Source organism: Chelonia mydas, chromosome 7, assembly GCF_015237465.2.
Source record: "Chelonia mydas isolate rCheMyd1 chromosome 7, rCheMyd1.pri.v2, whole genome shotgun sequence".
Taxonomy (NCBI): domain Eukaryota; kingdom Metazoa; phylum Chordata; order Testudines; family Cheloniidae; genus Chelonia; species Chelonia mydas.
Window position 1 is genome coordinate 45,654,438 of NC_057853.1, and position 21,054 is coordinate 45,675,491.

The following is a 21,054-nucleotide window of genomic DNA, read 5'->3' on the forward strand; positions in this document are numbered from 1 at the left end:
CCTCCTTTGCCCTTGTTCTTGAGAGCACCCTCTAGTGGTGGGAAGATGCATTTAATCTCCGTGACCCATTCAGTCCTTGGCCAGCAAGAACACTGTGGACAACCTCCCCCTAGAAGCAGATGGAGGCCTTCCAGCTCCTGTCTCTTGGGGCCAAGGCACAGCCACTGCTCTCCCAGGGCTGGATGTGCTTTAGTGCCATGGCACTTCAAAGCTTGTGGCCCTTCCCTCACCCGCTCCATCCCAGGGCTTGGTGGCCACGTGGTCGTGACGGATGCCCATGGCCTGGCCAACGGCCGGCCTGGCTGAGCTGGGAGCAAATCCCCCGCATGGCCTAAGAGGATCAAGCTCAGCATTATCTAGCCTCCTCCTCAGCCATTCAGGGTGCGAGCCGAGCATCAGAGCCCTCCTCCGTCTGGCTGGGCTGAGTGCTAAGGAACCAGGCCAGGTGGCTCTGGAGCAGCCATGTGGCTGGCGGCTTTAGCCTGTGCCCCATCTGTTCAGCTCGGCCCCTCACTCAGTAATCCCCCAGGGCCTTTAAAAGAAGCTATTTGCATTGTTACTCCGGGATGGGGGGGGAGGTCACTTGCCATTTTCCTCTTGAGCCAGGGTGAACTAGATCAACCAGCTCCATTCTCCAGGGGCTGATGGGAGAGCAGGTCCCGTAGGAGCAGGGCTGATGCAAAGGGATGTGTACCTCAGGGGCCGCTGTTGCTGCTGGTGGCCACATGCCGCAGCCAGTTGGCTCCAAAAAGGGGCAGGGGATTCCCAGGGAAAGACTGGGGCATGGTGCTAATCTTGCTGAGCCTGGCCCTGGATCACACTTCCCGAGGACTGTGCCTGTCTATCCCACGGAGCAGTGCTCCTCCTGCTCCATTATTCTGTGGACCTCTTCACAGGAGAGACTGCCTTTCGGGGACCCCCTCCTCCCTGTAGAGAACCAGTGCTGGAGAGGGAATTGCCATCATATCGAAGGCTCTGGCCATTGTAGAAACTGGGCTTTGCTTGCGGGTCAGGAAATGGGAGTTCTGAGTCCCAGCCTTTGGCTACAGCCACTAGACACGCTTCCTTCCTGGAGCTTGGACATCGAACCCATGCTCCTGGTCTACTCCCTAGACAATGCTCTTTCCCAGGGCTGGGAATAGAACCCAGGAGTCCTGACATCCAGTCCCTTACTCTAACCATGTGACACACTGCCTCTGGAATAATCAAACTGCCCTACACCCTTCCAGCAGCCGACCCCAAGGACTGTTCTGCCCTAGCATGCTGCAGACCCCACTCCCTCATTTCTGCTCTTGCTGGAATTTGAGTCCTCTCCATGTACAACCCTGTTCCTAACTGCCGTGGCTGTGGGCTTCCTGGGAGAGGGGGCCAGGTGTCAGTGCCATGCGGGAAGGAGGAGGTGGGGACTGGCACAAGGGAGGAAAGCTGCATGGAGACAGAGGCCCAGATCTGAGTTTTATTTGTTCGTGAAGGATTAGGTGCGGTCACCGCAGAGTTGGGGTTTGGGAGGAAGCTCCCTGAATGATCGATCCCAGGCTGGTAGCAAGTTTGGCCTCCGTGTGGCTCCCAGGGGCTAGGTCGCTCCTCACAAGCCAAGCAGTGCTGGAGGTGGGTGTCAGCATGTGCTCCGGTGAGGCTCACAGCAGGATTAAGGCACATCAGTGGGCCTGGGATAGGGCTAAAGTAGCCGGGGGTGCTACAGGTCAGGATTGAGGTGTGCAGCAGAACTGGGGTGGTTGGGTGGAATTGCAGGGGGGCTGCAGAGCAGGTGTGGGGACACTGGCAGAGCTGGGTGGGGGATAGGGCTGGAGCAGCAGGGAGGCTGTAGGGCAGGATTGGGGGCACTGGCAGAGCTGGGTGGGGGCAGGGCTGGAGTTGCAGGGGGGCTGCAGGACAGGATTGGGGGCACTGGCAGAGCTGGGTGGGGCAGGGCAGGAGCAGGGGCATTGCCACAGCTATGGAGCTAGGATTTGCAGGACGGGTTTGCACTAGAATGTGCAGCTGGGGAACCTGCCCTCAATACCCCCAGTCTCACCCCATGCTAGTGGCCAGTCAGCTTCGATAAACCTTTCAATTCTAATCATTTTAGAAAGAAGGAAAAGGAGCAAGCATCTGACTGCCAGAAGGGCACCTCTGGCTTCGTGGCCGCCATTTGCTAACCCCCCAGTGTGCTGCGATTGTCTGAGATCGGGAAGGAGCCATCAATTAAGTACCCGCTCTAGTGGGAGAGAGAAGCTGTGGGCCCCAGATCCTCCACAGGAGGTGTGCACCAAAGAGCCAGCCGTATGCCTGACGGATCGCGCACTGGAGGTCTGGGGGAGAAAAGAGGCCACTCGTCACTCCAGGCTCTTCAGGAAGTCCAGCAGGCCCAGGTGCCACTCCTCCGGCTTGTCCAGGTAACAGGCATGTCCTGCTCCTTTCAGCAGGAGCACCTTGTGATTGGGGAGGTTCTTGAGGTTGTTCAGGCTTATTTCCCCGAGCTGGGTGTCCTGGTCCCCATACACAATCAGCGTGGGGGTCTAGCAGGAGGGGACACAAGGCACAAGAGCTCAGACAGTGGGTACGGGCGTGCTGCTCGCTTTGATCACCAGGGCCAGTGGCACAAGAGGGAGGCTAGAGCCTGGCAGCTCTGGGAGAGTGTATCCCTGCCTGGGAGCATCACTGGTTCTGGGCATTGCTTCGTGCTCCCCGTGGGTCTGGGAATTTCCCCTCGAATTGAGTTGTTGGAATGATCCCTTTCTAGGAACCAGCTCCTCAAAGACAATTGGGTGCTTAACTCTCACAGAAATCAGGGCATCTGCTGACCCCCAGCATTCAAACCAACGCTGGAGATGGGGAGCTGGAGCCTTAAGGGGCTGCTGTCCAGAGTCAGGTGAGATGTCAAAAATGGCAAATCATGAAGCTAAAAACCAAGGTGTGTGTTGGAGGGGGATAGAACTGGAGGCTAAAAGCAGGGACGGGCAAAGGTTCAAAGGCTCGGAGCTTGGGCGAGGGTCACGTGATCTGGATGTGCCATGGATATTTTAAATCTGGAGGAATAGGACACATTTTCTTGGGACTATTTGTTGTATTCCTTCACCCACATGCCCAGGCCCCAGACTGTCAGCTGGTGCAAACGGGCCATAACCATAGGGTATGTGACCCAGGGAATTCCCACAGGGTCTGGGAATCCTCCAGCCCTGCATGGTTGCCATGACAGCTCTCCCACCATCCTGGCTTTCGGAGAAGGGGATGAAAAGGAGGGTCCCGGCGCTCAACCCTGAGTGCCAGAACTGCCCTGAGAGGCTGTTGGCAGAGCAGCCTTGCTCTGTTACCCTGTGCACTGGCCCAGTTGCTGGCTAGCCTAGGATAAAGATGCAGGGGAGGCGTAAAGATAGCATTGTCACTTTGACTCCCCTCCGCCTGCTTGGATGCTGCTTAGGATCTGGTCCCACTGCACAGAGCCCGAGAGAACAGAAACATTCAAACTAATATACTGAAAACTGGCAGCTAAAACGCCCTCTCTGTGCATAAAAATGTCCCTCCCAGCCCTGCACTTCCCAGGGCTGCACGCAAGGACAGGGTTTCCCAGGGGGGAGCTGGGAGCGACCCATTGCCAGTGGGCTCAGGCTCCCTTTTTTAGCCCTGCAGAATTCAGACCCTACCCCCGGATCACGGGTGCAGGGCTGAGGATGGCTCTTACAGCAGGGTTATTTTAGGAGGAGGGGATACAAGTTCCACACTGGGGGAAAAAGAACGAACATTTTCTCCAGCAGGTTGATTTTAAAAAAATAAAGGGGGGGGGGGGGCGGGTGGGAATGGTTGAAATTGGTGGGGGCTGGAGCATTAGAACAAGGGCAAACGAGAGGGATCAGTGAGCACAGGGTGAGGGAGGTGGTGAAAGGGGCCTGGGAAATGCAGATTCTCCCAAGGGTCTGCCAGCTAGCGGAGGGGCCCAGGTCACAAGGGTGTAACACCACTGTGTGACGTGGGGCTACACCAGGAATGGATGTGGCCCAGCATAAAACTGTGCAGGGCAGCACCTAGGCCTTGAGTCATAAGGCCAGGCTACAGGTGCTGGTCTCTGTCACGCTGATTGTGGTACACGGAGTGCTTTCTCCTGATGGAGCTTGAGTATTACTGCTGGACATTCCCTTCAGTGGGGGCTTGGATTCGGATTCTCCGGTTCCCCCGCTGCTGCAGGCCGGCTCTGAAACACGTCTGCAACCTCGATTCCCTTCACCCACTTCCCGGTGTCTGCCCAGTGCCTTAGCTCTTCCACCCCATCCCCCAGCCTAATGTTCTCTGCCCCTGCCTGGACACCGGGGTCCCGAACAACAGAGACTTGCCCCTTCCTTGCCAGTCCAGGGGCTGTACCTTTACGCTGGCGTACTGCGTGGCGGGGAACTTCTCGGTGCAGATGGGCGCCACCGGCACGTAGGCCTGGACCAGCTGGCTGTGCTGGAAGAGGAATGGGAGCGAATACATCCCGCTGAGGGATGGGCTGATCACAACCACCTGGCCCAGCTGCAGGGCCTCACAGACAGCCTTCAGGAAACCCCCAGGGGCAGGCTGCCCAACAGGAGCCGGAGCTGTCGCCTCCTTGGAATGGCCAAGCCCTGGACCACGTGAGACAAAACCCCTCTGTGTTACGGATATTGCTGGCAGGCCCCTTGCGAGAAATCTGCAGTCCTGGTGCATCACGTTCACTGGGGCCCTTCCCCTTCCTAATTCACGCCCCCCACATCACCCCAGTTACAGACTTGGGGAGGGGGGGCAGATTCTCTTCCCCCCCCCCATCAGCCCTGGTCCCCAGACAGACAAAAACAGTATAGAGGTGGGCAGGGAGATGGCCATAGTCTGGCCCCTAGTGTCACAACAGGGTCATTCCTCAGCTTTCACTGACAGTATGACTCAGAAAAAGTGCAGGGAGCTACGGAGGGGGCTGGGAGCCAGGACACCTGGGTTCTGCTCCACAGGCCATGAGACAATGGCATCTGTTAGTTAAAGGGAAGGACTTGAGTCAGAACACCTGGGTTCTATTCTCAGTTATGCTGCTGACTCCTGGTATGTGTGTGGGTCAGGCATGAAACCTCTCCAAGCCTCAGTTTCCCCATCTGATCTCATATCACAGGGGTTACGGGGTATAGGGAATGCTCGTGAAAGCTCTCAGGGGGAGATGCTAGAGCCATGCACAGCATTAGTGCTCCTATGATGGGACGTGCCTCGCCTGAGGAACTTATGCCACCCCTGGCACCTGAGGGCTGTGCATTGAAGGGATTCCCCCAGTGGCCGAGCAGCTGTACCTGGCAGATCGATGGCCACAGCGCGGTAGCCAGCATCCGCCAGCTTAGACAGCGTCTGCAGGTTGAGCCAGGTCTCGGATGAAAAGCGAATGCCGTGGAGCAGCAGGACAGACAGCTTGGGGGCCTGCTGGGCCGGATTGGCCTGCCGGTAGAACAGAGTTTGCCCATCCACCGTGATGGTGCCCACCGTCACCTGCGGGGTGGCCATGGCCTCCCTGTTCGTGCTTTCAAGCAGTCCTGAAAGAGACGGGAACCTGGGCTGAGCCCTGTGCCCCCCCAGAATGGACTCTGGGCACAGTCCCTGATCTAGGCACAAAGGACCCTATTTACTTAGCTCTTCACTGCCTCATCTCAATGCTAGTGGGTGGACAGTATAACACTGGGGGTTGCTGTCCATTCACTGGGATGGCCTCATCAGGTATGCCGGCGGGGGAGGGGTGGTACACTTGGAAACTTAGTTTTTGGAGGGGAGGATGAATAGGGGATCACAGGGGAATGAGAGAGCAAGTAGCAGTGGGGCAGGCCAGTAGTGACCCAGGAACACACTGGGCGTGTCTGGGCAGATAGTTAGAGAGAAGACCTATTATCTGATCCAATACCAGTTGGCTAATGAAAGTAAGTGAATGCACTCTTCACCCTTCCACAAAACTGCAACCAGTGGGGCTTCAATCAAATTGACAAGTTAGGATATTCACAGCTGATTGGTGGCAATACTTAGAAGGTAGTATACTGTTCACTGGTGGAACTCACTGCTCCAGGAGCCCAGCAGGTTTTCACAGGGGATCAGACATGTACAATGACAGTGAGATCACGCATTGTTCCATTAGAAAAGGAGTACTTGTGGCACCTTAGAGAGCTTATGCTCAAATAAATTGGTTAGTCTCTAAGGTACTCCTTTTTTTTTTTTTTTTTTTTTTTGCAAATACAGACTAACACAGCTGCTACTCTGAAACCTGTTCCATTAGAGAGAAGGTTTTAACAAACCCTCCTGAGCCAGGGCATGACCTGCTCCGTGAGCAGGTTCAGGAAGAAACAGCCCCAGAGGGAGGAGGGCCCCAGGGCCAACCCTGCAGGGGCGGGGTCGCCCCCAGAGGGCAGGGGTCCCGTGGCTAAGGCTGCGGGGGGGGGGGGGCGGCCCCAGAGGGCGGGGGGGCCCTGTGGCTAAGGCTGCGGGGGGGGGCGGGGTTGGCGCCAGAGGGCGGGGGGGCCCTGTGGCTAAGGCTGCGGGGGGGGGCGGGGTTGGCCCCAGAGGGCGGGGGGCCCTGCGGCTAAGGCTGCGGGGGGGGGCGGACCCAGAGGGCGGGGGGCCCCGTGGCTAAGGCTGCGGGGGGGCCGGGTTGGCTCCAGGGGGTGGGGGGGCCCCGTGGCTAAGGCTGCGGGGGGGGGGGTGGCCCCAGAGGGCGGGGGGCCCCGCGGCTAAGGCTGCGGGGGGGCCGGGTTGGCCCCAGAGGGCGGGGGGGCCCCGCGGCTAAGGCTGCGGGGGGGCCGGGTTGGCCCCAGAGGGCGGCGTTTGAAGCAGCTGGCCCTGGCCTCTGTCTGAGCCAGGGTGCTGGTCTGATGGCCCCCTCGCTCGGAGCCAGGCGGGCCCCCAGCTCCCGGCAGCCGCAGCGTCCAGGTCTCTGCCCCAGCTCTGGGGGGACTGGAGGTGCCCGACAGCAGGGGCCCTGGCTAAGCGGCTGCCCCGGGCCCTTCCCCAGCAGCGCGCGGGGGGCGATACCTGCCGAGCGGGGAGGGGCGGCTCGCGAAGACCCGCGCTTCCCGGGGTCGAAGGTCGGACAGGAAGCCAGGGCGCGAGCCGTGACGCCAACCAGGGGCCGAGACGGGCCTGGCAACAGGCTGCGAGCGCTGGCCCATGGGCGCAGTGACCCCTAGTGGCTCGCAGGAGACGAGCGGGGGGCAGGAAGGAAATGCACCAGGGCAATGACCTCCCATCTGCACTGGGGCTTGCACCACTGCAGCTACATCCCCACGGCAGACAGGCCCTGAGAAGAGAAGAGAAACGGAAGACCGCGTTGCATGTTTATTATAGAGGAAGTTTCCTTTATGTAATTCCATGCGTGGTCAGTAGTAGACTGGCTGCTTGCAGAGGGAGGTGTAACTGTTGCCAGGGTTGCATGGGGAGGGTGAATCTTAGTGTCGCCAACTCTTGTGATTTTATTGTGAATCTCAGAATACGCTGCTGTGTTATTCTTCAAGCCCCAGCTCCTACTCTTCTGTTGTTTCAGGAGAGTACCAGCTTTCATTTTCCCTCCACATCCTCCCTCAAAGTTGCAGCCTTGGTAGGAAAATATTATTCCCATAGCAGGGTTCTGAAAAGTTATAATGAGCGATTGCAATGGAAAGAGCTGGTCGCAGGGGGTGCGCTCCTCAGAGGCTGCTGGCCAGCTATGTGTTGGGCTGACGTACGCAGGAATGATAGATAGCCAGTTAGTTGTTTTATCACTGGCTTTGCAGAGGCGAATAATCCAACTGTGAAGAGAAAGAGGGGAGACTTAGCTCTAGGATCTCTGCAACGGTTCCAATATTGTCCAGGAAATGCTGTATGCAGTGCACAAATATTGCCCAGAAGGGTTAGTGAATTTTTTTTTTTTTTTTGTACAGGGAGCAGGAAAGACTCCAAGTCTGTGTCCCCCAACCTGCACTTCCACATATGTGGGTCTCCTGTGCTGCTTCTATGTGGTTAGCCACTGGTGTCCACCACATACCAGAACCTCCCACACCACTTCTGCATGGCTAGCCATGGCTGTTCCATGCGTCCATGTATCAGGGCCTCCCATGTTACTTCTGGAGTGGGTAGCCATGGGTGCTCCAGGCTGCTGGGCATTCCTTGCTACTCCTGCACCTCCAGCAGTATCTCTATGTAGCTCATCTCAGTGGTAGCAGCTCACTGCATCTCTGATGCTCTCAGGAACGGGAACAGGACACTGCTGTGTGAAATTCATAGAATCATAGAATATCAGGGTTGGAAGGAACCTCAGGAGGTCATCTAGTCCAACCACCTGCTCAAAGCAGGACCGATCCCCGACTAAATCATCCCAGCCAGGGCTTTGTCAAGCCTGACCTTAAAAACTTCTAGGGAAGGAGATTCCACCACCTCCCTAGGTAACGCATTCCAGTGTTTCACCACCCTCATAGCGAAAATTTTTTTCCTAATATCCAACCTAAATCTCCCCCACTGCAACTTGAGACCATTACTCCTTGTTCTGTCATCTGCTACCACTGAGAACAGTCTAGATCCATCCTCTTTGGAACCCCCTTTCAGGTAGTTGAAAGCAGCTATCAAATCCCCCCTCATTCTTCTCTTCTGAAGTCTAAACATCCCCAGTTCCCTCAGCCTCTCCTCATAAGTCATGTGTTCCAATCCCCTAATCATTTTTGTTGCCCTCTGCTGGACTCTTTCCAATTTTTCCACATCCTTCTTGTAGTGTGGGGTCCAAAACTGAAACACAGTACTCCAGATGAGGCCTCACCAATGTCGAATAGAGGGGGAACGATCACGTCCCTCGATCTGCTGGCAATGCCCCTACTTATACATCCCAAAATGCCATTGGCCTTCTTGGCAACAAGGGCACACTGTTGACTCATATCCAACTTCTCGTCCACTGTAACCCCTAGGTCTTTTCTGCAGAACTGCCGCCGAGCCATTCGGTCCCTAGTCTGTAGCGGTGCATTGGATTCTTCCATCCTAAGTGCAAGGACAAGTGCAGAATCCTGTTGAACCTCATCAGATTTCTTTGGCCCAATCCTCCAATTTGTCTAGGTCCCTCTGTATCCTATCCCTACCCTCCAACGTATCTACCACTCCTCCCAGTTTAGTGTCATCTGAAAACTTGCTGAGGGTGCAATCCACACCATCCTCCAGATCATTTATGAAGATATTGAACAAAACCGGCCCCAGGACCGACCCCTGGGGCACTCCACTTGATACCGGCTGCCAGCTAGACATGGAGCCATTGATCACTACCCGTTGAGCCCGACAATCTAGCCAGCTTTCTATCCACCTTATAGTCCATTCATCCAGCCCATACTTCTTTAACTTGCTGGCAAGAATACTGTGGGAGACCGTGTCAAAAGCTTTGCTAAAGTCAATGAACAACATGTCCACTGCTTTCCCTTCATCCAGAGCCAGTTATCTCATCATAGAAGGCAATTAGATTAGTCAGGCATGACTTGCCCTTGGTGAATCCATGCTGACTGTTCCTGATCACTTTCCTCTCCTCTAAGTGCTTCAGAATTGATTCCTTGAGGACCTGCTCCACGATTTTTCCAGGGACTGAGGTGAGGCTGACTGGCCTGTAGTTCCCAGGATCCTCCTTCTTCCCTTTTTTAAAGATGGGCACTACATTAACCTTTTTCCAGTCATCTGGGACCTCCCCTGATTGCCATGAGTTTTCAAAGATAATGGCCAATGGCTCTGCAATCACATCCGCCAACTCCTTTAGCACTCTCGGATGCAACGCATCCAGCCCCATGGACTTGTGCTCGTCCAGGTTTTCTAAATAGTCCCGAACCCTTCTTTCTCCACAGAGGGCTGGTCACCTCCTCCCCATGCTGTGCTGCCCAGTGCAGTAGTCTGGGAGCTGACCTTGTTCGTGACGACAGAGGCAAAAAAAGCATTGAGTACATTAGCTTTTTCCACATCCTCTGTCACTAGGTTGCCTCCCTCATTCAGTAAGGGGCCCACACTTTCCTTGACTTTCTTCTTGTTGCTAACATACCTGAAGAAACCCTTCTTGTTACTCTTAACATCTCTTGCTAGCTGCAACTCCAGGTGTGATTTGGCCTTCCTGATTTCACTCCTGCAAGCCCGAGCAATATTTTTATACTCATCCCTGGTCATTTGTCCACTCTTCCACTTCTTGTAAGCTTCTTTTTTGTATTTAAGAGCAGCAAGGATTTCACTGTTAAGCCAAGCTGGTCGCCTGCCATATTTACTATTCTTTCTACACATCGGGATGGTTTGTCCCTGTAACCTCAATAAGGCTTCTTTAAAATACAGCCAGCTCTCCTGGACTCCTTTCCCCCTCAAATTCAGGTGGTGTGCTCAGCTGTGAGAGCTGGACTCTGTTTGCAGTGAGGTTTGGTTTGGATATTGCAGTTGGGAGAAGAGATCAGCTTGCTCCATGCTGCCTGTTTCATTTTAATGTGTCCTGCCACCTTCTTCCCCACAGAGACTGGGGTGGCAGAGTTTGCGTGGGGTCATGGGGAATTGAGGAGCGAAAGAGTGAAATGTGCAAAATGAAGGTTGTACCCCCTCTGCCCTATCATCTGAACCCTGGCAGTGCTGGCACAGCTGCACCTAGGATGGTTTGCATCGCAGCATTGGCAGGGCCTAAGAGCACCTGGGAGTGTGAAGAACAGAAGGAGGCTGGGGATGGTGGCTTTAGAGTAATTACAGTTTGCAGTGAAGCTGACTTGCTAGGTAAATGAATATAAGCAAAAGTTGTGGGGTCTTTTCCCAGTCTGCAGTGGTTGTCAGCACCATATCAGGTATTTCTGCTCAGCACAGGCAGAGCTGGGTATTTTGTTACATAGCCCTTATTTCAAATGAGCTGAGTCAGGAAGTTGGCACAAGATGGGTCCCTCTACTGCTGGATTCTCCTCCCTCCACTCCCAGGTTTTTGCTCTGAGGCCTGTTTACTAAGGGAGAGCTGCTGAAGGGTGCTGGGGGCTTGGTCTGGGAGCCTACTAGAGAAATGTAGCAGACTTGCTGGTAATTGTTTCATTGATGTGAACAGCTGGTTGAATTCTGGGGTGGCAGAGGGGTGTTTACTACAGCTGAGCTCTATGAGCCCCTGTTTGGTAGAAAGGAGGGAGCTGGGAAAAGGGAGGAAGGAATAGCCGGGGTGTAGGGTGAGTGGAATGTGTGGCAGTACCTGACAAGGTGGGTTAAGGTGCCATATGATGGACACGAGGGAGTCTTGAGTTCTAAACCTGACTTTGTTATCCTGCGTGCTAGTTAATCCGTGCCTAAATTTCCCCCCAGAGATGACCACTGCTGCTTCCTGGAGGGGTTGTGAGATTTGTGGTTTGCTGTACAGTAGCATTGGGGAACCCTGAGCAAGGCTCAGGGCAGGGCCCCATTGGGCCATGGCCTGGAGGTTTTCTGTAGAGTGCTTTTAAGACAGAGTGGGGGAGTGCAAGGCAGATTTTCCAACGGTGTGTGTGTGATTGGTTGTGGGGAAGATCTGCGGGTTAAAGGGTTGTAAAGAATCACAAACAAAGGAGGGAGGGAGGAACAAGCTCTAGGGATAAAAACAGGGACCTGTTGAAAGGATGGCCAGAGAGGTGGGGCAGGACTAGGGATACCCCCAAACCTCCCCACTCACTCTGAAGCTCCAGAGGGAGATGAAATCCTTAGAGACCAGGCTCAAAAATCCCCTGAGGACCTGTACAGCCTCACCCTCCAAACCGCCCCCATCGCCTGCCTTTGGAGGGTGCCCACACGGAGCCAAGGCTGAGGAGGGTGATTCCCCAGGCTCAGTCCTGTCCCAGTCCAGCCGCTCAGAGGCTCCCCAAGCGCGCAGAGTGGTGGTTGCTGCCGCTGGGCTAGGGACGGTCCGGTCCGGCTCTTTGGGGACGGGCGCGGAGCCGTCTGCCCGCAGCTCTGCGTTCTCGCCTTCCCCCGCTAGGTGGGGCTCGAGCCAGGCTGGCGGGGGCGCTTCAGTGCCACACCAGCCCGGGCGAAGGCGGCGGCGGCGGCGGCGGCGGCTGTCGGGCGCCGCGCAGCAAGGCGGTAAGTGCGTGCGGTCCCCGGGGACTGGGGCGCTGGAGGCGCCTGGCTCCGGCGCGGCTGGGGGAGGCCCGGCCTGGCCTGGCGGGCAGCGCTCGGGCGCGCTGGCGGAGGCGTGCCGGTAACCAGGGCTGCTGCCCCCCCTTGAGAGCTGGGGGCGCAGGCAGGCTGGGCCGGGGGCTGGCGATGGCCCCGGTGCAGGGGCGCACAGGCCCGGAGTCGCTCCGGCGCACTGCGGTGCTGCGGGGCGGGGCTCTAGCCGTGGGGGCCGGCTACTTTGGAGCGCCCGTGGCGCGGCTGGAGGCGGGGAAGCGCTTGGTAAACAAGGGCGTGTCCCAGGACACTTGGGCAGAGGTGGGCCTGGCAGCCCCAAGCTCCGGCCGGGGGCCCCCCGGAACTCCTGCTCTGATGCGCCCAGGTGGGGTGAGGTTTTGTGGGACAGACTCTTCTGCTCTGGTTCAAAGATGCCCAGAAGGGAGCAGGTGACAGAGCGTCTCTCTGCCCGCGAAGGCGAGCATGGCACGCGCCCCTCCACAGCGGATGCCACGCCAGAGCGGCTGGACCAGGTCATCTCGGAGCAGGCCGCCCTGCTGAAGCCCTGGCCTCCCTCTCAGAGGAGCTGTGTAAGCTGGCGAAATGCCTGGAGGAGGCGGCCGGCCGGGTGGAAGCCCTGGATGCCAAGGTGGTGACCACGCAGAGCTGCGTGGTGAAGCACGCGGCTCCGATGAGAGAGCTGGCCCAGGGCAGCCTGGAGACAGAGCTGGAGAACAGGGTGCAGGCCCGGAACGTCAGGGTCATTGGGGTCCCGGCTGCTGTGGGAGACACAGACCTCATCCCCTTCTTGGAAAATCTGGTGCCAGCTTACCTGGGCTTAAATGCGAAGGAAGCTCCTATGCGTATAGAAAGCGCGTACCGGCTTCCCATGAGGGAAGCAGGCGGCGGTGCCCGGGTGGATGGTGCTTGCACTGTGCTAATGACCCTCTCCGATTTCTGGGCCCGAGAGAGAATTCTGCGGGCAGCACGGGCCTGCTGCACGACCAAATTCCAAGGCCCCAAGGTCTCCTTCTTCCCCGACCTCAGCCCTGTCACGCATGCCCAGCGGCAGCGCCTCGTGGTGCTCAAGCAAGCGTTTGAAGGAGGGGGCTCAGGCCTACGTCCTTTACCCTGCCAAACTAAAGGTCCTGTGCCAGGGTCAAACCTATGTCTTCAGGGACTGCACATCTGAGGCCCGCCAGCTGGATGAGATCAGACAAGGTAGTTGGTAGTGGGTGCAGAGAGCAAGGCTGAGCCTAAAGTGAAAGGCCCAGGGCCTGCCTGCTGGTGGGCAGTAAAGATGCTGGGGCACTTCTCGCATTGCAGTGCAGCGTTGAGTGCTGAGTTCCTTAGGGGCATGCTCAATAAAGGGGAGTCATGTTTGCTCTGTCTGTCATGTGGATGAGCCGCTCAGGTAATTGGGAGCCATGGATGGCTGAGGTATGGCATGTCCAAGACAGCGGCTTTCTCCTTGCCTAAAGCCTCCCCTGCTTTTGGTTCTTCTGGCTACAGTATTCCTTCTCCTCCGTATTTGTGTACTTAGATCGTCACCTCTTGGAAGCAAGGACTGTCTCTTTGTTCTGCATTCATACAACTCCTAGCATGGTGGGGGCCTCGTCCATAGGTGGAGGCCCTTGGCCCCACCACAATGCAAATAAAAAATGAGTGTTGATGTGCATCATCCAGCAGCTATTATGTTTCACCCCAGAAGTGGCTGCATGTCAGTGGTGGAGGAAGTGAGCTTCCAATGTCACTTGTAAAGTGCATTGGGGCCCTTCTGGATCAGATGCGTGTCAGTTACCATCACGTTAATTACTTGCACCTTGATGACAGGACAGCTTTCAGCTTGAGTCAGGTGATTTGCCCTACAGGCTAGTGCCTGTGTGGAGAACCTGACCCCATTCAAAGATCTCATTCCCTCTGTGTGTTTATGCTTCTTTGAAATGCTGTTGGCCAAACATTCAAAGCCCTTGAAAGCAAATAGCGCAGAGTACGTGCCCAGCCTCAGGGCTTCCATGCAGCTTGCGTGGCTTGCCGTCCGGGGAGGCCTTTGAAAATCTCATCCCTGAGACTTAGCTGCTGCCCACAGGACACAGGGAATAATTGGGGCACCTGGAGGATGCTGGGGCCCCTCAGTGCTGTCTGGGAACAATAGAGTACAGCAAGTGGGCCCCTCTGAGCACTCACCTGTGGCATTCTTCTTATGCACGCCAAATTAATTACAGAAAGCGTCTCCCAAGCAGCAAGTAGGGAGTTGTTCCTCCTTGCAAGCATGTCTTTGCTTGTGAGCCTCCTGCAGAGCCAGCTCTGTTCGGGCCCTTCCATCCCCTCTACGCTGTGCAGGGGAGAATTCCCCCAGTGCAGGGCCTGCCAAGGACGCCAGACAGCACTGAACTCCTTAGGGTGTTATATGGGGCCCTTCTACGCTGGGGGGCAGTGAAGTGCATTGCCCTGTCCATCAAAGGTGGTGTAATGACTGTGCAGGGAGGGCAGTCCAGCCCAGCGTTCTGTTAATCTGCTAGCACAAGGCTGGCTGTTCTCTCTGGCCGTGCTCTGCCTTGTGTTGTGCTGCAACCCACGGGTTCAGATTTAAAACTCTGCTGTAGAAAGGGCTGGATAGTGCAAGAGATTGAATAATGGGCCACGGAGTCTCGCCAGGGTACCTGCTCAAACCCCGCCTCCGCTGGTGCTTCCTAGCAGGCAGGTTTGTGGATAACTGGCCCCCATGGAGACTGGCCTCTGATTTCTCCCTTATAGCTGGGTCCCTCACACTGGGGGCTGGAAAGGGGGAAGCTTTCACTGCTGCAGCACCTGTGCTGTGGGTTAAGGGACGCTGCTGTCTAGGGCCATCGGTCTGATGCCCTGGCACTAAGCCCCCTGTAAGGAGGAGAGTGCCCCTGAAGATGTGCCAGGTGACATGAGTGCGAAGTTTCCTGAATACTGGAACATGCTGGGAGCAGCTCCCTACAGTACCAGCCAGGCGCCTGCAATAACCATAACTGAGGGGGAGGGCCAGTTGGGGGGCCTTTAGGTGCTACTATGTTTGGGGATCTGGAGGGAGTCTGCCACCCATGTCTTGGGATCTGACCCGTGTTTTCTCAGGGCTGTTGCATGTCCTGCGGGTGTGTTGGGGGGTGGGACGGAACATGGAGCTGGGAAGGTTCTGGGCGGTTGGGAGTGATGGGTGGGGCGGTTGTGGGGGCAGCAGGAGGCTTCAGGGACAAAGCAGGGGAAAAGGCAGCAGGGACAGTAAAGGGAAGGCAGGGGGAGTGCATGGGAGGAGATCAGTGTCAGGGCCTGTGTGGGGGGTGGGGGTGGCATAGAAACCACAGATCCTGGGGAGTGGGTAGGCTGTGAAAGCCACTGTGTGGAGGAGTCCTGGCAGTGCCAGGTGGGCCAGGCCGGACCCCTCTCTGCAAGGGGGCACCTGTTTGTTAAACTCTTCCTCTGTGCAGTGACCCCCCAGCACTAGTTGGTTCCCAGGGGTAAGTGATTTGGGGCAGGGGAGGGATACAGTGAGGGTGGCTGTTGCTACCTAACACAGTGCAGATGCTGGGGTCACAGCCCCAGCCCAGGGGGCTCCAGACCAGCCTGCCTCCCTTCGGACATGACCAGGATGGTGGCTAGGAGTGAGAATGAGGCAGAGAGACCAACACCAGCTGCTTCCCTGAGCCCTAGACAGGGTAGGACCCGGCCTGAATTGGCCTCTGACCCTGGGCCTGAAGTGTCTCATCCTAGTGACCGTAACACCAGAATTTCTGCGCTCTGCTGCAAACGTCCCCCAAACGTCTCTTCTGGCCTAGGATCATACATGAGACTTCGGGGGTAAAGGAAGCCCCATCATCCCTCCACCCCAATAAAAAGCTGGGGGCCAGAATCCACCTTGGTCCCCACCCCCCCGTGATGCCCTGGTATTTGGGTGGGGAAGGGCGCATTCCTGATTGGGAGGTTGCCCTGGGAGATAACTGTGCCACCTTAGTGTGCGTGTGTTGCCCCGGTCAAGTATGCATCCCTCTTCTCCTGGTCATTGCTGAGCCATGAGGTCCCTTGTCTCCTCTCCCGTGGCTGGGCCTTGCCGTGCGTTGCGCTTTCTGAGCTGCAGCATGGAGCTGGCACTCAGCTGTTCACCTTCTCTCTCTGCCCCTTTCAGAACGGCTGACAATGGCTTTGATCCGCAACAGACTGGGGCTGCTGGTCCTCGGGGTCCTCGTCACCTTTGTCCTCTACCTGTTGCTCCCTGCAATCCAGCACGAGAGGTTCACGTCCAGGGCAGGCAGCCACAAGGCCCAGGCCAGGGCTGAGGAGAAGGGCCAGCAAGATGTCAACGTCACCGTCCTAACAGGGACCATTGCAGGGAGCCCGTCCATCTTATTCAGAGAAGGCTTCCTGCTCCAGAGAGCTGGGACTCCCAGCCCCAAAAGGTGGGTTAGTCTCCTGGTTCTGGCATCAGCACTGTGGGTCATCGTAAGCAGTCTGTATCCTAGATCAGCTGCCCTAGATCTGTGCTCTTATCTGAGCTCCTAGGATGAGCAGGGTCTGGCTCACCTGGTACGGGAGTGGGAAACTTCCAAGGAAAACATGGGGCAGGTGATTCAGTAGCTGGTGCTACTCTCTGTAAATCAGCCCTGTATGGTGTTGGGGTGGGGGCAGGGGTGAGAGTAATTTAAAGGATTTACAGGTACTCTGGAGTCCTGAACAGAGGGCGTGGCCTCAACTGGAAGAGGCGTGGCCTCAACCAGAAGAGGCTGGACCTTTAAATACCCGTGCCCTTTAAATCAAGATTTAAGTTTAGTGAGCTCTGAAACAGCTGCTGCATTCCACCCCAGAGGTGGCTGCACTTCTCCGTAGCGGGAAGTGACTCTCCTATGTGTTCAGCAGGGATCAGCCAAATCTGCTGATCCAGAGGCCACCTTGGATCTGCGTAGATAATGGTGACAAACAAAACATAGTGTCTGTCATCCTAACAGCCCCAGGCTCTCCTGCTGGTAAACTAGCACAGAAACAGCCTCCCCTGCCCCAGGCACAGCAGGGTGGGTCCCACTTCCCTCCTGGCGGGTGCCCCTCTACCTGCTGTTGTGTCCTCTGCAGGCTGGAGGTGGTTTTTCTGCACGGCCAGGCTTTTACTTCCAAGACTTGGGAGGACCTGGGGACGCTGACTCTGCTCTCAGAGGAAGGATATCGCTCCGTTGCTATCGACCTGCCTGGTAGGAATATGCCACCCACGTATCCCAAGTTAATTTCTGCCTGCAGCCATAGCTCCCGTCTCCCTCTGCCCGCCAGCCAGCTGGCATGTGCCAAAGAGACTGTACAGCCCCATGCCTCTTTAAGTGGTCAGTTCTAGGGAGTCTCATGTTCTAGTGATGTTCACTACGTACACCGTGCTTGTGCCCCCGGATCTGTTCCTCTCCCAGGGTGCTGCCCGTACGCACTGGGCAGAAGGCTGGGGCTTCCGCAGGGATTTTGATTTTGCGACACTGTTCCACATTGCCCTGGAGATGTGGCAAGACTAGCATATGTGAGTCCTGCTGGCATCCAAACCCAGCACGTCTGCTAATTAACTTGCATGTCCCACAAGAAATCTCTATTGCACTGGCTCCTCGCTGGGGTGAGGGCTGTTGGGGGCGAGGGAGGAAAGGTTTAGGATGGTGAAACCTTCCTCCTGCTACGGGCTCTGGCTCCCCATGCAGACGCTTTGCCTGGGCCTTTGGGGCACGCTAACCCTTCCTCCTCCTCCGCAGGCTACGGCAACTCCCCGCTTTCCGATTCTGTCTCCACGGAGCAGGGCCGTGTCGCCTTCCTGCTGCGTGTGCTGAAGGAGCTGGGGATCCAGAGGCCAGTTCTGATCAGCCCGTCCATGAGTGGCCACTATTCCGTCCCCTTTGTCCTGGTACATGGGGCGCAGCTGAAGGGCTTTGTGCCCATTGCGCCTGTGGGGACCCAGGAGTACACGGCCCAGCAGTACCAGCAGGTCCAGGTATGGCAGGGAAGGGGAAGCATCTGGCTCTGGGGCAGAGGCTTCTCAGCTGGTCGGTGGGGGGTGGGGGTAATCAGGGCCTGACTCACAGAGGAACTTGTCCAGTTTTGTGACTGCAGCCCGGAGCTTCTCCAGTCACTGCAGCAACGGCTTGTCAGGCCAGCTTGCTGCAGTACAGCTCCCCATCTCAGCTACAGCCTTCTCTGAGGCTAGGAGGCTGTGTGTGTGTGGAGGGGAAGTTGAAGAGGCTGTGGACCCCGCTCCCCGGGGCGCTGTGTGTGGGAAGGGCAGCCCTAGACCCCATGCTCTCTGGGGCTGGGGGGCATGGTTGCAGGCTCCCCAAGGCTCTGGGGTGGGGGTTTGAGCCCCAGGCTCCCAGGGGGCCCTGGGATACACTCTGCCTGGACACCTCTGCCCTGTCTCAGAGCTACGCTGCTCTCCAGGTCACTTGAGTCCCTCGTGCCGTGCTCTCGGGGCAGCGCACGTGGGCGGGGGTCTGTTGCCGGCCTCCCGCTGCTGAGGGGTGGCGAAGGTCTGACGGCTGAAGTTCTCCCTGTCTCTCTGCAGACGCCGACTCTGATCATCTATGGTGAGCGCGACTCCGGCCTGGGCGCTCAGTCCCTGCAGAGCCTGCAGCAGCTCCCGAAGCACAAAGTGGTGGTGCTGCCTGACGCCGGCCATGCCTGCTACCTGGAGAAGCCTCGCGAGTTCCACGAGGTGCTGCTAGCCTTCCTGGGCGAGCTGCAGTGAACGTGGACCCACCTGGGGCCGGAGCCTGGCTGCACTGAGCCTTGGCTGCGTGGCTGGGACGCTGACTCTCTGACCCCGTCATTAAGGGCTGTGGGACTTGTCCGGGGGTGGGGAGTTCTCACCGCTGCCGCCCTCCTGGGTCTCTGATCCTGCGGCAAGTCGGGCTGGAGGAGGTGTGGGAGCCAGGGGCTTGGCAAGGGACTTGTTGGATATCGTCAGCCTCTGCAGGGGGATGTGCCAGGTGCTGGGATTCTGCCTGCTTAGGGGCATGATTCTGCTGTGTGTGTCAGGAGGTAACCAGCCCCCTGCCAGCTTCTGGCTGTGCTCTCCTGTTGCACGGTCCTTGTGTTTGTTGTTTTCTCATCCCCCTGCCTTGCCTCTCTGCAAGGAGCCCTCGCTAGGGCCCTGGACCGTTGCTGCTGAATGATGGGCTGGCGTGTTCGCCCGAGGGGTGGGGGACAGGCCAGGTGACTTTCTGGGGCTTGTTCCAAAAAGCGTCACTGTAGAGTAGCTGAGCATCTCACTTGGCAGGGGCTGAGGTGCGGCGGGGCTTGGTCCCCACCAATGGCTCCGATGGGTTAGCGGTTGTGTCTGATTGTTGTTTGTAGGGGGCGTTAAATGGGCCCTTTGCCCGCGAAGCAAGGGCTGTTGGCATGTTTCCGGGGGGTGAATGATTTAACTCCTGGGTGGGTAAGCTGCTCTGACCAGGCCCAGAGGAGGGAGCTCTGTGGAGGAGTCTGGTATGAGGCCAATAAACCATTTGTACAGTGCTTGCTGGGCGTCTCTCTGGTGAGGCCATGCCGGGCTGTCTGTGTTTGGGCCCCCCCGCCACCCGCCCTGGCAGTGGGTAACTCCTGCACCCCGGAGCTGGGGCTTTGAGGGAGGAGGCTGGCTCCTAACTACTGTGCGCCCTGGGTGCCACACCAGAGTTTTGTGTCCGTAGCTGCTTTCCTGCGTGCAGTGGCAGCCAGCCGGCTGCATGCAGAGTGGCCTTGGGCGCTCTCAGCTCCACCTGTCCCCTGCCTCTCCTCTAGGACAGGTCCCAGAGCAGCCAAGGGGGCGTTGGCCGCTTGAGCCCATCCTGCAGTAGATGAGCAGAGAGCCGCCCTGCTTGCAGCTCCACGGGCGATGGAGCTGTCGCTGCTGGGTGGGGCGGTGGGAGCTTGGCTCTCTGGGACAGGGACTGTCTTGTCCGGGCAGTGCCTAGGCGAATAGGCCCTGATCCTTCAGGGGAGTCCCTACTAGCAGTGGGGGGACCAATGGCAGCAGTGCACTTGCTGTCTGCACTCGCAAACTCCATGGCCCGAAGTATCTCTCTGCTGGCTCTAACCATGGAATAGCTCCCTAGTCCATGACTGCTGGTCCCCCTTTTCTCTGTTCTCGGGGGCTCGTGGCCTCAGTTGAGTGTTACCACTCCAGAACTTGTTGCAGAACTTCCCTGAACAAACACAGCCTGTCCAGCGCTGGGACTTCTACCACAGCAAGCCCTGGGCCGGCCAGCCCCCCAGGTGGTGTCCGTCCATCACCACAGCTCAGACTTTGGTGGCGAGGGGCTAATTGCCACTTGGTGTTTCTGAACTAGAATGATTCCAGTCTCCTTGCCAAGCCTCCTCCTGGTGCCCTGTCCTGCCCACTACATTCTGTCTGGTTCTGCTAACATTGCAACTCTGCCACTCCAGTAATTAGCCTTTCTGCAGATATTCCAAAGAGCTGGCTAAGAAATCATTTCCCATCCTCCGGGAGCTGACTTTACTGCTCCCCCTCCCTGTTGAATGGAAAGGACAAGTTGTTATCCGGTGAACCCAGCCTCCAGTGAGGAGCTGATCAGACCGATTCATCCCGTGTGTGCTATGTTCCACCCCAGACCTGGCTGCATTTTAGGAGGTGAATCTGGCTAAGTCTTATACCATGTCTTCCGAGATGAATCCTGCCTGGGATCCTTCAGGGTAGCTCTAACTAGCCGTGGGAGGAAGCGCTGTGGGGTAAGCTCCCTGCCCCACAGTCCCCAGCAAAGTGGGAGCAGTAGTTCTGAAGGGAAGTCCATGCTCGTCTACTAGGAGCCTTGATCCTCTCCCAAATGTATCGGCGCAAAGCCACTTTTCTTAGGTTGATACTGAATGGGACTCTCTTTGCCACTGTCAGGCAAGGCGGGGTCACTGCGCAGCAATGAAAGTGGTGGCCTTCATGCCAGATATCCCCAAAATGCACTGTATAGATACTCCCCCACATTGCACGCACAGCTTAGCATCTGGCAACTGCTCAGCCAGGCTGTGCAGCAG

At 57.1% G+C, this 21,054-nt stretch overlaps 2 protein-coding genes across 8 annotated transcripts; one reads left to right on the forward strand and one right to left on the reverse strand.

The window, feature by feature from the left end:
- Positions 1-2,020: 2,020 nt before the first annotated feature.
- On the reverse strand, positions 2,021-7,167 carry ABHD14B (abhydrolase domain containing 14B). Its single transcript, XM_027824347.3, has 4 exons — positions 7,003-7,167; positions 5,286-5,522; positions 4,357-4,598; positions 2,021-2,519 (listed from the first exon to the last, which is right to left on the reverse strand). Exons 2-4 carry the CDS (start codon positions 5,491-5,493, stop codon positions 2,337-2,339), a joined length of 633 nt encoding a protein of 210 aa, XP_027680148.2. The 5' UTR covers positions 5,494-5,522; positions 7,003-7,167; the 3' UTR covers positions 2,021-2,336.
- A 574-nt stretch (positions 7,168-7,741) lies between these two features.
- Positions 7,742-19,545, forward strand: ABHD14A (abhydrolase domain containing 14A). 7 transcript variants are annotated; one of them, XM_037904255.2, is made up of 5 exons: positions 7,742-7,855; positions 16,202-16,472; positions 17,140-17,255; positions 17,790-18,025; positions 18,593-19,545. In XM_037904255.2, exons 1-5 carry the CDS (start codon positions 7,828-7,830, stop codon positions 18,773-18,775), a joined length of 834 nt encoding a protein of 277 aa, XP_037760183.1. In that variant the 5' UTR covers positions 7,742-7,827; the 3' UTR covers positions 18,776-19,545. The 7 variants fall into 7 exon arrangements, with proteins under 7 accessions (XP_037760183.1, XP_043406458.1, XP_043406457.1 ...); XM_043550523.1 differs by lacking the exon at positions 7,742-7,855 and adding an exon at positions 10,879-10,998; XM_043550522.1 differs by lacking the exon at positions 7,742-7,855 and adding an exon at positions 11,047-11,169.
- The last annotated feature ends 1,509 nt before the right edge of the window (positions 19,546-21,054 follow it).